At 43.9% G+C, this 17,677-nt stretch overlaps 1 protein-coding gene across 1 annotated transcript in view; it reads right to left on the bottom strand.

The window, feature by feature from the left end:
* LOC120918335 overlaps positions 1 to 17,677 on the bottom strand; it is a 101,088-nt gene that overhangs the window by 61,487 nt on the left and 21,924 nt on the right. The window contains exons 5-7 of the mRNA XM_040329874.1: positions 6,307 to 6,411; positions 5,495 to 6,215; positions 3,626 to 3,741 (exon numbers count right to left, since the gene is read on the bottom strand). Of these exons, the coding sequence (XP_040185808.1) occupies positions 3,626 to 3,741; positions 5,495 to 6,215; positions 6,307 to 6,411 (942 nt within the window). The remainder of the gene's footprint in view (positions 1 to 3,625; positions 3,742 to 5,494; positions 6,216 to 6,306; positions 6,412 to 17,677) is intronic.

Below are 17,677 nucleotides of genomic sequence, written 5' to 3' on the forward strand. Positions count from 1 at the left end.
GCAGGCGTCACAATACTTATGGTAATATGGAGATTTGCTAATGGACCATATAGAACACAGGTGTCAAACACAAGGCCTGCGGGCCGAATCCGGCCATTTCCTGTGGTCCTCGCATCTCTCCTGCAGCTGCAGGAAAGCTCCAGTCCTCCTCCAGACCCTTACTTTCTGCTTTCAAGCAATGCATTCAGCTTTTTCCCAGCCGCAGCATAAGGAAAGGGAGGTGCACTGTGATATAAGGGAGAGTGAGGGACTCAACTTCTGATGGTGGGGTGGATCTTGGCATCTAATGTAAGGGGAGGGGATGCGCTGGACATCTAATCTTACAGATACAACCGGCCCTTTTGAGGGTAATCATAATGCTGATGCGGCCCACGATGAAATTGAGTTTGCCACCCCTGATATAGAAGATGTAGCACTAAGCCAGTAGCATACCACCCAACTTTTCAACTTCAGAATGAGGGACAAATAAGCATACCCCACAAACGAAGTTGTTGAGGGGGGGGGGGTGCAGATCAAAGTTGTTGAGCGGGGGGGAGGGCGGATCAAAGTTGTTGAGCGGGGGGGGAATTCCGTGGATCAAAGTTGTTGAACGGGGGGGTTGGCGCCCATCACGGGACCGCGCGATTTATCGGGAGAATTTATCGGGAGAATCTCGTGGATCAGAGCTGTTGAGCGGGGGGGGGGTTTGCGGATCAAAGTTGTTGAGCGGGGGGTCCGCGGAGATCAAAGTAGCAAAGTTGTTGAGCGGGGGGGGAATTCCGTGGATCAAAGTTGTTGAACGGGGGGGGTTGGCGCCCATCACGGGACCGCGCGATTTATCGCGGGGGGGGTGTCGCGGGCCAACAGCACTGCTCGCAGGAACGCAAGTTTTCTCGCGAATCGCGGGGCTTTTTCGCAAAATCCGGGGCGGTTGGGATGAATGCAGTAGGAGCTGCTGAGAATAAGTTTGGTTCCTGCCGTTACCCCTCCTATCACAGTTTCAGAACTAAGAGCCTATATTGGAAAAAGAATGTCGAACAGATGTGTAGCGCCTGTGTACTTTCAGTCCAGGTGCTATTTTAAATTTAGAGGGGGATGAGAGAGTTAGTTAACTCTCATCCAGCTGATTTGTGTAAATTAGGCCTCTGCTCTGGCTGGGCTGTACTGTCAGTTTATTCTGTGTTCCAGAGGTGCCTTTCCACCTCAGGGCGACAGGTGGCAGCAGTGGAGTTCAGTCAGGAGCACCTCTTGCCAGCAGCCAATCGGGAGGAGTTTTCCCTCGCGGGGCATGCTGGGGGAGGGTATTTCTTGAGTGGACGCCATTTTGTGGGGTCTTCTGGTGTTGGTTCCAGGTGCGGCACCCACCTTCAGGGTGTACGCACATCACGGGCCCCGGCGATATGGCCTACCAGGCCGGGGCGCACATGCTACGCAGTGTTCTTAGTTCCGGGACCATGCTTGCCCGGAGCAACTGAAGCTATGGCGGGACCCCAGTGATCTATTGGGTTCCCCAACTTTGAGAGAAGATCCCAAGCGAGTTGTGCTGTTCGGTGGGGAGTCAGTCTGAGGAGAGCCCGGAGGCAGGCGATCCAACAGGGCCTGGACAATCCACCGGGGATCAAGATGACCGGACATTGAGAGTTTGTCTGTTGGCAACCTGTCAGTCGTTGACCAGTTGAGGAAAACTACCTGAGGGAGATTCAGGCACTAAATTCACTGAGGAAGATTCACTTCATAATTCTACATTCGGGGGAAGGGCCTGTGGCAGAGGTTCTTCCCTGATATTCATTTGCACCAGGTCTGTGGCAGAGACTTGTTCTTCTTCCCAGTGCTCCGAGTGATACCCTGGCTGCCAGGTCGGTGTGAGAGGCCTGTCCAGATACACTATACCCCCTCGGCTGAGGGGCGACGAAAGTAGAGTATCGTTTTGAAGCAGGATTGCTTCTGTATTGTTCAAGGCTGAATCTGCAATTCTCCTCTTTCACCCATCTTTTCCTATCTACCTCAAGTTACTGTTTTGCCGTGTTGGGTGAAAAAAAGCTACAAAAAAAAGACACCTGCCGCTTGGACATTCCATCATTGCTCTCATCATCTCATCATTACCCCTAGACGCTCACAGAGGTAACACGCCATCCCTATTCTAACCAGCGGCTCCTTCGGGGGTGAGCGCTACAGATGTATACACCAATCACTTATGCCGTGTACACACGATCATTTTTCGGCATGAAAAAAACTGAAGTTTTTCAGAAGGTCCAAAAAACAAAGTTTTTCCAACTTCATCATTAAAGAATATGCTGCCCACACACCATTGTTTTTGAAAAATGATGAACAAAGCGCGGTGACGTACAACACGTAGGACGGCACTCTAAAGGGGAAGTTCTATTCGCCTTTGGGCTGCTTTTAGCCGATTCCTTGTTAGTAAAAGACGATTTGCGCTTTTTTGTCTCTTACAGCGTGATGAATGTGCTTACTCCATTATGAATGGTAGTTTTACCTGAACGAGCGCTCCCATCTCATAACTTGCTTTTGGGCATGCGCAGGTTTAAAAGTTGTTTTTGCCCACACACGATCCTTTTTAACAACACGAAAAACGACATTTTAAAAAACGACGAGAAAAAATGCAGCATGTTCGAAAAAAAATTCAGAAGCCGAAAAACGATGTGAAGCCCACACACCATCATTTTAAATGACGTTTTTAAAAACATCGTTTTTTTTTTATGCCGAAAAAGGATCGTGTGTACGTGGCATTAGTCTTTTTCCAAATGCTTTTAATAAACGAAACTTGTAGTAGTAGCAGTAGAGGAATGGAGAGTTAGGGGAAGTTCAGATACCTTATTGCAGATCACTGAGGAACTTTAGGATTCAAAAGACAAATACCACTTTCTGTCAGCGGATTTTTTGCACACCCGGATAGGCCTCTGTCACCGACCTAGCAGCCAGTATGATGCACGAAACAAGGGAGGGGGCGAGCAGGAGTGTCAGGATGCCCACTAACACACAGCTCCTTTTTCTATCTGCAAAGTAGAGAGCGTCCTGACCCTCCTGCTCGCCCCCTCCCCACTCAAGAGGCTTTCTCCACACCAGGGAGAAAGCCTTGCATTACTGTGTGGAGTTACAGACAGAAGAACAGGAAGTGAGGATTTCTCAGAAGAAATAAGGACATTTAAAAGCAAAATGGAAGGATGAGGTAGGTAATGGAGGACTGCACTAAGGTAAAGGAAGCTATTTAGTTTTTTTGTTTTTTTTTTACCTTTACAACCCCTTTAACCATAGGTGTGCGCACGGGGTGAGCCGGGTGTGCCTGGGCACACCCTAATGCCCAGGCACACCCAGGGCCGGCGCTCTCTACTAGGAGAGGGCGCATGGAGCTTGTTAATGCGCCTCGTCCTCTACGCGGCTGTCTAGCACCAGAAATGTGTGCGGTGGCAGTGAGCAGCAATGAGCAGCACACACCCTTGGGGAGGGAGCGCAGATAAGCCGAGAGCCCGCACCGCCTCCTCCTTGACCTCGTTCCCTGACCCCGCCTCCCCCAGGAGGAAAGCGGGCGCAGCGTACCCCATGCTTCCAGAGCATGGACTGCTTCAAGTTCCCCTCCGCGCTCTGATTCGAGGCCCGGAGCTGGAGGACAGACAGGCTCGCCGCTCACTGGGGACACACAGCTGTCACAGAGGATGGACAGGAGGTGCAGGTTGATGCGGGAGCCGCTGGAATTGGACGGCATCATGTTATTGAAGGTACTGTCTGTCATCATAGTATACACACCTGCAGACAGAGACTGGGACAAAGGTGGGACTGCAGGAACCGGGCTAGGGGTCTCTTATTTACCCCCCACCTCCCCCCTCCCTCTCTCCAAGCCCCCCTCCCCCTCTCTCCAAGCCACCCTCTCTCAGCCACCCTCTCTTCTCTCCAAGCCCCCCTCGCTCCAAACCCCCCTTGCTCCAAGTCCCCCTCTCTTCTCTCTAAGCCCCCTCCCTTCTCTCTTAGCCCCCTCACTTCTCTCAAAGCCCACCTCACTTCTCCATCAGCCCCCCTCTCTCAAAGCCCCCCTCCCTGCTTTCTCAGCCCCCTCCCTTCTCTCTCAGCCCTTCCCTCTCTCTTAGCCCCCTCCCTTCTCTCTCAGCTCTCCTCCTCTCTCTAAGCCCCCCTCCCTGCTATCTCAGCTCTCCTCCTCTCTCTAAGCCCCCTCCCTGCTATCTCAGCTCTCCTCCTCTCTCTAAGCCCCCTCCCTTCTTTCTCAGCCCCCCTCTCTCTAAGTCTCCTCCCCTCTCTCTCAGCCCCTCTCCTCTAAGCCCTCCCCTCTCAATCAGACCCATCCCTTCTCTCTCAGCCATCCCCCCTCTCTTAGCCATCCCTATACTCTCAGCCACCCCCCTCTCTCTAAGCCCCCCTGCTTTCTCTCTCAGCCCCGTCTCTCAGCCCTCCCTATTCTCTCAGCTCCCTTCTCTCCTAGCCCTCCCTATTCTCTCAGCCCCCCCTCTCTCAGCCAACCCATCTCTATTAGCCCACCCTATTCTCTCAGCCTCCTCTCTCTAAGCCCCCTCCCTTCTCTCTTAGCCCTCCCTATTCTCTCTGCCCCCCCTCTCTCAGCCAACCCGTTTCTATCAGCCCACCATATTCTCTCAGCCCCCCTCTCTCTAAGTGCCCTCCCTTCTCTCTCAGCCCACCCATCTCTCAGCCCACCCATCTCTCAGCCCACCCATCTCTCTCAGCCCCCTCTCTCTCAGCCCCCCTCTCTCTCAGCCCTCCCTCCTACACCTCTCCCTCTCTCAGCCCTCCCTCCTACACCTCTCCCTCTCTCAGCCCTCCCTCCTACACCTCTCTCAGCCCTCCCTCCTACACCTCTCTCTCAGCCCTCCCTCCTACACCTCTCTCTCTCTCAGCCCTCCCTCCTACACCTTTCTCTCTCTCTCAGCCCTCCCTCCTACACCTCTCTCTTCCTCTCTCTCCCTCTCTCAGCCCTCCCTCCTACACCTCTCACTCTCTCAGCCCTCCCTCCTACACCTCCCTCAGCCCGCCCTCCCTCCTACACCTCTCTTAGCCCTCCCTCCTACACCTCTCTCAGCCCTCCCTCCTACACCTCTCTCTCAGCCCTCCTACACCTCTCTCTCCCTCTCTCAGCCCTCCTACACCTCTCTCCCTCTCTCAGCCCTCTCTCCTACACCTCTTTCTCCCTCTCTCAGCCCTCCCTCCTACACCTCTCTTTCTCTCAGCCCTCCCTCCTACACCTCTCTTTCTCTCAGCCCTCCCTCCTACACCCTTCTCAGCCCTCCCTCCAACCAGCAAACTGAACAAAAAAACCTGTGCACATGTACCAATTTATTTCTAAAAGCGCATGTGTGTGTGTGTGTGCGTGTGTGTGTGTGTGTGTGTGTGTATATATATATATATATATACACACACACGTGTGTTTGAGCTTTGGGGTGCACACCCTAATGTAATGGGCTGCGCACGCCTATGCCTTTAACTAAAATGCAAACTATCCCAGTAATAAAAAGTAATCTTAGGAAGTACTTACGTGGAAAAAGTGTCTTGTTCACGTTGGTGAGATATGTATAAGGTGTGTTCCCACTTTTTAATGATATGAAAGCCTCACAGGGTACTTCTGGTAACTTGATACAGTAGAAAACTTCTCTATATTTCTTATCTGTATATTCACAATTTTCGTGTTGGGAATTCAAGTAAAAGCCACATTCTGTATGCACTTCCTGGTTTTTATTAAGGAATTTTCCTGTGTAGCTGATATAATTGTATCCCATATTCCGCGCTTTCCACAATAGAGCGACCCCTTCACTGGGATGCATTAGGAGAATAGATATTTGTATTTTTCCTTCCCAAAATAATGTAAAATAAATATTGTAAGTTCCATTATTGAAATCCTCGATTCTTCCAGAAGCTCCAGCTCCAAGCTTTGGTGAAAAGATCCGGACTCGTAAGAAGTCTCCTCCATAAGTCTTCCTTTTCCCCAAATAATTGAACATCTCAACCTGAACACTCAAGGTGTCTCCAACACAATAACTAGGTTTATAGTTCATTATTTTTGCTTTGCTGTTCATCGCACTGGTGGTTTCATTAAAATGCATGGTGTCCTTTTGGGAGATTGTAGCGTTTATCCTGGTCATTATCTCAGTTATTTGTTGGTCGATGGTTTTGTTTTCCGTTGTTGTGGCAATGTGCCCAATGTTTCCACGGGCAGATAACAAATTAATTTTTGCATTGAAAAAGTGAAAGTTTGAAAGCTGATGGGAAATGTTAACATTTCTACTGTTACACACTTAGTCATATCTACAGACACAATTTAAAGTGTGAGTTCTACAACAAAGAACCTACCTGACTGAAGCGTAGGTACATGATGCAGCTAAACACCACGATAACTGTACAACATATAATGATCCTATAAAATTTTCTGAATGATTTGAACATTCTATTGGTCTCCTGAAACAGAAGTGAGGTGAAATTAATCATAAATGTGATCCACGATCTATAGTATAAATAAAGTAGTGTGACGAGACGTCCCCAGTTTCCGGGGACAGTCCCCAGACTGAAGACACTGTCCCTGGACCAATTTTTTTCCCCTGGTTTTGTCCCTGTGTTCAGCACCAATCTCCCTGTGTGGCTTTCAATGAAGCAGCTGACAGCCTCTTCTCCTCCTGGGGCTAGATTCAGCACTATTCACTGCCCTACTGACACCATCCTGCACATACTACTCACCGCCATATACTCCGCACTTATCTCCTGCACATACTACCCACTGCCATATGCTCTTCACTCCTCTCCCTTAGCTGATCATTATATTAGTGTCACTGCTGATGCCAGTGTCAGATAGTCAGTTAAGCCACTCATAGATGATTAGAATCTTGCCTAGTTTAGCAGGGACTGGCTAAGATTCAAACCATCTATGGGTGTACCACTAAACTTTGCACATAGCGCACCCCTGAACTCAGCACTCTGTACATAGCGCACCTCTGAACTTTTCACTCTGTACATAGCGCACCTCTGAACTCAGCACTCTGTACATAGCGCAGCTCTGAACTTAGCACTCTGTACATAGCGCACCTCTGAACTTAGCACTCTGTACATAGCGCACCTCTGAACTCAGCACTCTGTACATAGTGCACCTCTGATCTCAGCACTCTGTACATAGTGCACCTCTGATCTCAGCACTCTGTACATAGCGCACCTCTGAACTTAGCACTCTGTACATAGCGCACCTCTGAATTCAGCACTCTGTACATAGCGCACCTCTAAATTCAGCACTCTGTACATAGCGCACTTCTGAACTCAGCACTCTGTACATAGCGCACCCCTGAACTCAGCACTCTGTACATAGCGCACCTCTGAACTTAGCACTCTGAACATAACGCACCTCTGAATTCAGCACTCTGTACATAGCGCACCTCTGAACTCAGCACTATGTACATAGCGCACCTCTGAACTCAGCACTCTGTACATAGCGCACCTCTGCACTACTTTGGTAAGAATAAATTACAAAATATGCATTGAAACATTTTTTATTTCTTTTATATAGGTATGGTCCAAAATGTATAGATTCACCCAAGAAAAAGGCACCTAATCCCAAATAGGTAGATAAAGTTTATCCATTTTTTATTTCTTATCTTCTTAACATTTGGTAGTCATATCCCCTCAAATTCTAAGAAGTATCTTTTATTTATCTCACGGACATGTGAGAAATAACACATATATCATACAATCATTCCATAAACACATACACTGCATATATAATTTGAGGAAAATATGCTTATAAAATTGTTTTCCGTTTGCCAATAAAAAAAAATAATATATATATATATATATATATATATATATCCCCGAATTTCATTTTGAAAATCTGGTCACCTTAAATTAAAGGGAGGTCTTAAAAATAAATGGTCGACCCAAAGCAGCTTTCAATGCTCATTGCTTTGTGGTGGTTAACGTCCTATTGTGCTCTATTGCTCTTTATAGTTTTGTCTAGAAAGGCATACATTCCTCCCAACACGCACAGATTCTGGGATTTTCCCGCACTGACTGCATATTCCCGCAGTCCCGCGAAAGGGTTAATTTTCCCGCACTGAGGAACAAACTGCAAGCAAACCCCCCCCCCCTCTGCTCAACAAGCGAGTGGAGCTGAATGGGCAGTACTGTAGGAGGAGGCGAGCGGAGCTGATTGGGCAGTACTGTAAAAGGAGGCGAGAGGAGCTGAATGGGCAGTACTGTAGGAGGAGGCGAGCGGAGCTGATTGGGCAGTACTTTAAAAGGAGGCGAGAGGAGCTGAATGGGCAGTACTGTAGGAGGAGGAGGAGGGAGGAGACACCCTGTGCACAGGTTAGAGGCATCCCCCCCCGCTCAACAACTTTGATTCCCCCCCGCTCAACAACTGTCCCTCAGTGGACTTTTTAAATGTTGGGAGGTATGGGCATATCATGTATTTTTGTTTACATTGTGAGGTTAATTCATGGTGAAAGTGGAATGATTAGGTTGAGAGTCATCGTTGAATGCACTGAGGATACTAAGGCAACGCTGTATCCCTGGCCTAGGCCAACAAGGCCCAGGCTTAGGGCAGCACTTTGCAGGGGGCAGCAGTCCTCGCCAGCTTGCGCTACACTCTATGCAAAGTAAGGGAATCAATTGCCGCCCCCCCAGGCCCTCAGAACTAGTGTTCTGAGGGCCTGAGGGCGGGTCTTAAACAGCAAGGGGTGTGGCCTTGACAGGAAGGGGTGGGTCATATTTAGAGTAGGGGGTGCACGAGTTTAGTCAGGCCTAGGGCAGCACAAAACCTAAATACACCACTGTACTGAGGGTCCACACCAACCTATGCTAATACAAAACACACACATTCCATCATCTTATAACCCTTGGAACTTATAAAACCCAGATCTGCCCCTATTTACTCAGAGTTGTGCCACTAGACATGTGCAATTCGTTTAGTTTCTAATTCGTTTTTTAACGAAAATTCGGAAATTTGTTAATTTCAAATTTTCGTTTTAACAAATTTTCGGACTTCCGGAAATGTTGAATTTCCGAATTTTCGGTCTTCCGAAAATTTTTAATTTCCGAATTTTCGGTTTTTCGAATATTCGAATTTCCGAATTTTCGTATTTTTCAATTTCCGAATTTTCAGACTTCCGAAATTTCGAATTTCGGAATTTTTTCGTTTTTTTTTTATTTTAAAAATCTCTAATTTTCGAAATTTCGAATTTTTTATTTTCTAATTTTTCTATTTCTTATTTCCGAATTTTTCAATTTCCGAATTATCTTTTTTTTTTATTTTCGAAGTTCCGAATTTTCGAAATTTTGAATTTTTCTTTTCTTATTTTCGAATTTTTCAATTTTAGAAATTTCGAATTTTTCATTTTCGATTTTTCAAATTTCGAATTTTTCAAATTTACATTTTTTTATTTTTCGAATTTACAAATTTTTCATTTTCGAAATGTCTAATTTATGAATTTTCGAAATTTCAAATTTTCGAAATTCGGAATTTTTGAATTTTCGAAATTCCGAATTTTCTAATTTTCTAATTTTTGAAATTTCTAATTTTCTAATTTTTCATTTTCGAAAATGAAAAATTCGAAAAATAAAAAAATTTAAAATTCGAAAATTAAAAAAATCTGAATTTTCGAAATTGTGGAATTTTCGATTTTTTTTAATTTTAGAATTTTAGAAATTCCAAAATCCCGAATTTTCGAATTACATTTTTTTCGTACCTCCGAATTTTTTCATTTGATTTGCGAAAAAAGCAAAAAACGAATAAAACGGGAAAAAAAAACGAAAATAACATAAACGAAAAAAAAGATTTTTTTTGGCAGTGCACATGTCTATGTGCCACTGATCTTGGTCTTTAGCTGGTAGACCATGTGGTTGAAACGCTCCATTTTAACCACCATTTTTTGCGATACGTCACTGTGTTACATTAGGTGACAATTGCGGGGTAATGCGACACTGTACCTAAATAATATTTATTATGTCCTTTTTTTTTTCACAAATGGAGCTTTCTTTTGGTGGTATTTGATCACCGCTGCGTTTAATTTTTTTTGCGCTATTAACACAAAAAAAACTATTTTGAAAAAAAAACATATGTTTTACTTTTTGCTATAAAACATATCCAATAAAAAAATTGAAAAAATAAAACTTCTTCATAAATTTAGGCCAATATGTATTCTGCTACATATTATTGGTATAAAAAAAAAATCCCAAAACGTGTATATTGATTGGTTTGCGTAAAAGTTATAGCGGCTACAAACTATGGGACTTTGGGATATTTTTATGTTTTTTTTTTTTTACTAGTAATGGCAGCGATCAGCGACTTATAGTGGGGCTGTGATATTGCGGTGGAAGTCAGACACTAACTGACACTGTTGACACTTTTTGGGGATCAGTGACACTAATACAGTGAGCAGGGCAAAAAATATGCACTGTCATTGTATTAATAACACTGGCTGGGAAGGGGTTAAACATCAGGGGCGATCAAAGGGTTAACTGTGTTTCTAGCCAGTGTTTTAGTGTATTGTGGGAGGTGGAATTTATTCTCTGCTTTGCAAATTTTGTCGACAAAAATTTTTTCGTCTACTAAATGAATACTATTAAAATACGACTAAAACGAAAACAATTGAGACAACTAAAAAAAGACTAAAACTAAAATGCCACTTTCAGTGCAATTTCAAGTGCATTTTGCATTTGTAGTGCAAAGTGGATTTGCCTTCCGTAAATAACCCCCAATACCTTTTACTTTTTACTATAATAAATATCCCAAATAAAAAAAAAAATAATAATTTCTTCAGTTTACGCCGATATGTATTCTTCTACATATTTTTGGTAATAAAAATCGCAATAAGCGTATATTGATTGGTTTGCGCAAAAGTTATAGCGTCTACAAAAAAGGGGATAGATTTATGGCATTTTTATTATTATTATAATTTTTTAATAGTAATGATGGTGATCAGCGATTTTTATCGGGATTGCGATATTGTGGCGAACTGATCAGACACTTTTGACAATTTTTTGGGACCAGTGACAATTATACAGCGATCAGTGCTAAAAAAATGCACTGTTACTGTATAAATGTCACTGGCAGGGAAGGGGGCAATCAAGAGGTTAACTGTGTTCCCTAGATGTGTTCTAACTGTAGGGGGATAGGACTGACTAGGAGAGATGACAGATCAGTGTTCATACTTAGTATGAACACACGATCAGTCTCCTCTCCCCTGAGAGAACCAGGATCTATGTGTTTACACGAGCAATCGCAAGTACCCGGCGGTCATCTCGCCCGCCCGGCACTCGCATCGGCCCCCCTAGTGGCCAAAAGGCGAAGCGACATAAGGTAACGTCGTTTGGCCCAGGGGAGCCAACCTGCTGCAGTAAAACTGCGGCGCTGGTTCGAAAGCGGTTAGTCTCAGGGCTAATGTTTTGTCTGTATATGCAAAATGTTCACTTCACGTAGCCGTCTTGTGATACCAATACATTTAAAAAAAAAGTGTCAAAAAATGAATTTTAAAAAATAAATAAAATTCATACTTCACAGGTAACTCTAAACTGATAGGGGCAGATCCTCGTACAATTGCATGGGCGTAGCGTATGTGAGATACGCTACGCCGCTGTAACTTACTTTTTTAATCTTTGAATCCACAAAGAATTCGCTCCGTAAGTTACAGCGGCGTAGTGTATCTCTCGCGGCATAACGGCGCGTAATTCAAATCGGCGAGTAGTGTTTCATTTAAAAGAAGCGCATCCCCGCGCTGAACGAACTGTGCATGCACTGTCCCTAAATTTCCCACCGTGCATTGCGCTAAATGACGTTGCAAGGACGTCATTGTTTTGATGTGGACGTAAATTACGTCCAGCCCGATTCATGGACGACTTACGCAAACAAAATAAAATATTTTCAAATTTGACGCGGGAACGACGGCCATATTTAACATTGCGTACGCCACCAAATAGCAGCTTTAACTATAGGCCGGAAAAAGCCGAACGGAATTGACGTAAAAGAATGCGACGGCCACTCGTACGTTTGTGGATCGTCGGAAATAGCTAATTTGCATATTAGACGCGGAATACGACGAAAACGCCACCCAGCAGACGCCGAAGAATTGCATCTAAGATCCGAAGGCGCACAAAGACGTACGCCTGTCGGATCTAACCCAGGTGCCGTCGTATCTTGTTTTGAGGATTCAAAACAAAGATACGACGTGGGAAATTTGAAAGCACGCCGGCGTATCACTAGATACGTCGGCGTACTCTCTTTGTGGATCTGCCCCATAACCTGTAAGGCTTTCAAAGCCTTGCCTATGGAGAATTTCAGGTATCGTTTATTTTTATTTTTTGTTTTGCAATTTCACAGGCGTGCGCAATTTTAAGGCTTAACGTGTTTGGTATCTATTTACTTGTTGGAGGGTTTAGAGAAATGTCTAGCAAAAAAACTCAGGGCCAGATCCACATAGATCGGCACCGGCGGAGCGTATCTAAGATACGCTGCGCCGCCGTAACTTACTTGGCTTTGTTTCAAATCCACAACGAATTTGCGCCGTAAGTTACGGCGGCGTAGTGTATCTCTGGCGGCAGAATTCAAATCGGCGATTAGGGGGCATATTTCATTTAAATGAAGCGCGTCCCCGCGCCAAATGAACTGCGCATGCTTCGTTTCTAAATTTCCCGCTGCGCATTGCGCGAAATGACGTCGCAAGGACGTCATTTTTTAAACTTAGACGTGACTTACGTCCATCCCTATTCACGGACGACTTACGCAAAAAAAAGAAAAAATTCAAATTTCGACACGGGAACGACGGCCATACTTAACATGGCAAATCTAACTATACACCGCAAAAAAAAACAGCTTTAACTATATGCCGGAAAAAGCCGACTAGAGACGACGTAAGAGAATGCGACGGCCGCGCGTACGTTCGTGGATCGTCGGAAATAGCTAATTTGCATACCCGACGCGGAAAACTACGCAAACTCCACCCAGCGGACTCCGAAGTATTGCATCTACGATCCAAAGGCGTACGAAGCCATACGCCTGTCGGATCGAACCCAGATGACGTTGTATCTTGGTTTGAGGATTCAAACTAAAGATATGACGTGGGAAATTTTAAAGTACGCCGGCGTATCAGTAGATACGCCGGTGTACTCTCTCTGTGGATCTGGCCCTCAGATTTTTACTTGTGTGCAAAAAAACATCATCCCACTCCTTAATTTGGAACGCAAGGGTTATTCCACTTTTGGCCTAACATAAAGGTAATATACCATACCACCAAACTCGCTTATGCTGCTACCATGATTCAAATGACGCAGATTGCACCTACTCACCTGTATGTTTATCCCTTCCCCCCCTCCTTTTTCTCTCTAGCTTATTGCTATGCACCCCACTCCTGATGACTGGCTTTAAACGCCAAGAAACGCGTCGAGTCAATGCTCAGGGATGCAAAGATCAAGCTTGCCCAATTATGTGTTTTATCACCATTTTGTTTTCATCTACCCATTTTATTGGATAATCATGTCTACTGTATCTATATGTCAATTTATTGTGATTGCTTTTAATGGTCATGTCCTGGATTTTGAATATTTTTTATATCAATGTTATTATGACTACATGTATTATGCCTCTGTATGTATGATCTCTGTATTATATATTATGATACATATTACATTATTAAATTTACATTTGACTCCTTCAATTTCTTTTTCGGATTGATCACTAAGCAATTTCTTTTGACCACAGAGATTTCCCTTGATGGGACTGTGATAGATCTTTTACTATTGATATCCTTAACAATTTTACAAACCCGTCCATGCCCCATTTAAAGTCCCATGACCCAATTTTTCTTGTTCTATATTACTACAGGGATGGGGGGTTAAGGTGGTTTTGGATTCCAAACAGATCACTTCCTTTCTTTTGCAAATATTAATATTGTTATTGATTTTTTATTTATTTTTTCTATTTTTTCTGCCTGTGTATGTGCATGTATCTATGCATATATGTGTATGATTGTGTAGCTAGATTATTGGTATTTAGTATATTATATTTGAATTATCAATTATTTTATTGCTTTATAGCGATGGGAATAATTTATTATTATTATGGAGAAGGGGGTAGGATTAAAAAAGTTTGTACTTCTTCCCACTCTTTTTTGGATATGTAAAATAATTTTTTATAGGTTTTTTTTTTTTGTCTTTAGTGGTAAGTAGTTGTTTTTTGATTGTCTACTACTGAATTATTATTTATTTTATGATTTTTTTATAAGTTTTTATCTATCTCTATATATATCTATCTATATATATCTATATAGATATATATATATCCCCCTCTCTCTCTCTCTCTCTCTCTCTCTCTCTATATATATATATATATATATATATATATATATATATATATATATATATATATATATATATATGTGGTGAAGGTGTTTGGTGTGTCCTCTGTTAGATACGGCACCTCATCCCAATAATGGTAGCAACGTAGAAGGGATTGAGGGGATTATTATGGTGCCTTACACAAAAGTATAATAGAAACAATTATTTAAAAGAAGACAATATTTTATTACAGTCAATTAATTAATTAACGGACAATGTTCATATGGGATATACATTGATGAAGAAATATAACACAATTTCCCAAGGGAAATGAATTTACTGTAATAAAATATTGTCTTCTTTTAAATAGTAGTTTCAATTATACTTTTGTGTAAGACACCATAATAATCCCCTTAATCCCTTATACGTTGCATATATATATATATATATATATATATATATATATATATATACACACACACACACAAAAAGGAAGGAATAATTATATTATGATACATGATTTTAAAACAAAATCTATCTATCTATTGGGATGCCTGCCTGCCTGCCTTTACACGCACATGAACTTTAATGGCATCCCAGTCTTAGCTCATAGGGTTTAATATTGAGTTGGCCCAAAGTTGAAGCTGTTATAGCTGCAAAGGGTGGGCCAACTCAATGATGAACCTTATGGACCAAGACTGGGATGCCATTAAAGTTCATGTGCGTGTAATTTCAAGCATCCCAATACTTTTGGTAATATAGGGCCATATTCTCGTAGATCCTGCGGCGGCGTCGCGTAAGCCATTTACACTACGCCGCCCCAACTTACAGAAGCAAGTGCTGTATTCCCCAAACACTTGCTCCGTAGTTTGGGGCGGCATAGTGTAAATGGCCCGGCGTATCCCCGCGTAATTCCAAGGGGGCGGCTTGTATTTAAATTAAGCGCGCCCCCATGCCGTTCGAACTGCGCTTGCGCCGGGCTTAAAATAGCCCCTGCGCATGCTCCAGTTCTCGACGGAAAACGTCAATGATGCCGACGTGTGCGTCATTGACGTAAAGTCGTATTCAAGAACGACTTAGTAAAACGACATACCCGACGGGAAAAGACGAAGCGGGCCCGACGCAATACTTAACATGGCGTACGTGGGACTGGCGTAAGGTTACCCCTCATATAGCAGGGGTAACCTTACGCTTACGCAAACGACGTAAGCGACGGTTACGCGACGCGATTTCGTTCGGGAATCGGCGTATCAGGGTCATTTGCATAAACAAATGAGACCTGAACGTAAACGCCATCTAGCGGCCGGCGGCAAATTACATTTAGGATCCGACAGTGTAAGTGACTTACACTAGTCGGATCCTAGCCTAAATCCGGCGTATCTTGTTTTGTGAATAGAAAACAATGATACGCCGGCGGGAAATTCGATTTACGCCGGTGTATCAGTAGATACACCGGCGTAACTTGTTTGAGAATATGGCCCATAGTGTGCATATATATATGTTTATCAGTGTGATGTACCAGGCTCGGATCTCTTACCTTGTGCTGACAGATTTGGATGAAGTTCTCTGTCTGGAGGCTGTGCAAAACTAAAAACTTTGAAGCTTACTTATCTATAAAAAACTTCAGGGAGGAGTTCCACAACTCGCAATTTTAAACAGTATCTTGCACTAAAGTAACTTCACGCAGACGGCTCCCATATATTTCAACCTCCTCTGCAGAATTCTGAATATTTTCAGTGTTCTGTGTTTTTTTCCCCATCATAAGCACTTTATCTTTATCTTTTTTTGCACACTTGTTGCAATATTACGTAAAGAAAAGCTAGTTCAGTCAAAACAGAGAGTTTTGGGTGTATGGTGGAAAATAAAGCTCCTTCTTTAGAGTTAGAATTGTGACCTTTTGGTTTCCCCTTCCTGAATAAATCACCAAATTATGTAGCAAAACATACAAAAGTAAAAGCACACTAAGACGACAATGTGGCAGATCCACAAAGAAGTTACGCTGGCGTATCTATTGATACGCCGCGTAACTTCTAGTTTGCTCCAGCGTATCTTGTTTTGTATCCACAAAACAAGATACGCCTGAAGCTGTGCTAGATCCGACAGGCGTACGTCTTAGTACGGCGTCGGATCTAAGGTGCATATTTACGCTGGCCGCTAGGTGGCGTTTCCGTCGATTTCCACGTCGAGTATGCAAATTAGCTAGATACGGCGATCCACGAACGTACGTCCGGCCGGTGCATTTTTTTATGTCATTTCCGTAAGCCTTTTTTTGGCGTATAGTTACCCCTGCTATATGAGGCGTATCCTATGTTAAGTATGGCCGTCGTTCCCGCGTCTAATTTTGATTTTTTTTACGTTGTTTGCGTAAGTCGTTCGCGAATAGGGCTTTGCGTAGAATGACATTCACGTCGTAAGCATTGGCTTGTTGCGGGTTAATTTCAAACATGTGCACTGGGATACCCCCACGGACGGCGCATGCGCCGTTAAGAAAACGTAATTTACGTCGGGTCAAGACGTATTTACATAAAACACGCCCCATCACATCCATTTGAATTGCGCGCCCTTACGCCGCCAAAGTTACACTACGCCGCCGTAACTTACGGCGCAAATTATTTGAGGATAAGGAAAATACGCTGTAAGTTACGGCGGCGTAGTGTATCAGAGATACGCTACGCCGGACGCAACAATGCGCCAGGCTACGTGGATCTGGCCCCAATATATATTGTACATCCACCTTTTCAAAGTTCCTGTGTTTAAGTCGTGCTGAGGATTCATCTACACACTGTTAGAAACAGCGCTAGTAGATCTAAACCCAACCAATAAGATCTCATATAGGCTTTAATTTGTTGTTTCAAAAGTTGTGTTCAAAATGTTTAAAATGTGCAGCTTTCAATGATAACTAACTGGTGATCCTGCCATGAAGATCCGATTTTTAGCTATATCTGCTATGGGGTGATAACTGTCTCCCAGCTGTGCTTCTGCATTGTTATACGGTCATGTGGAAACTACAAGTGGATATTCCAACACATATTGATTGTACACCTAGGAGCATGGCCTGTTCTGTCTGTTTGCTGTACATTGCACATTCTCATGCTGGCTCCTCTTAAAGCTCTTATGCCGCGTACACACGATCGGTTTGTCTGATGAAAACGGTCCGATGTAAGGAAAGCGGTTCCTTACGCCCAGTTTCATTCGAGACTTCTACAGGGCAGCATTCTGGCTGCCTGGAACAGGAAGAACCAAACTTTGGATTTTCCCATTCATCTGTCTCCACGGGTGCCCCAAAGCTTCAGTTGATGGTTAAAAAGCAGAAACTTGCGGAAAGCACGGCCCTTCCTTCCAGGCACTTGGAAGGTGGTATCCATGGATGCCAGCCTGTTAGGCTGGGGAGCCGTGTTAGAGGAGGCCTCAGCCC

This window comes from Rana temporaria, chromosome 12 (genome assembly GCF_905171775.1).
Source record: "Rana temporaria chromosome 12, aRanTem1.1, whole genome shotgun sequence".
NCBI lineage: Eukaryota > Metazoa > Chordata > Amphibia > Anura > Ranidae > Rana > Rana temporaria.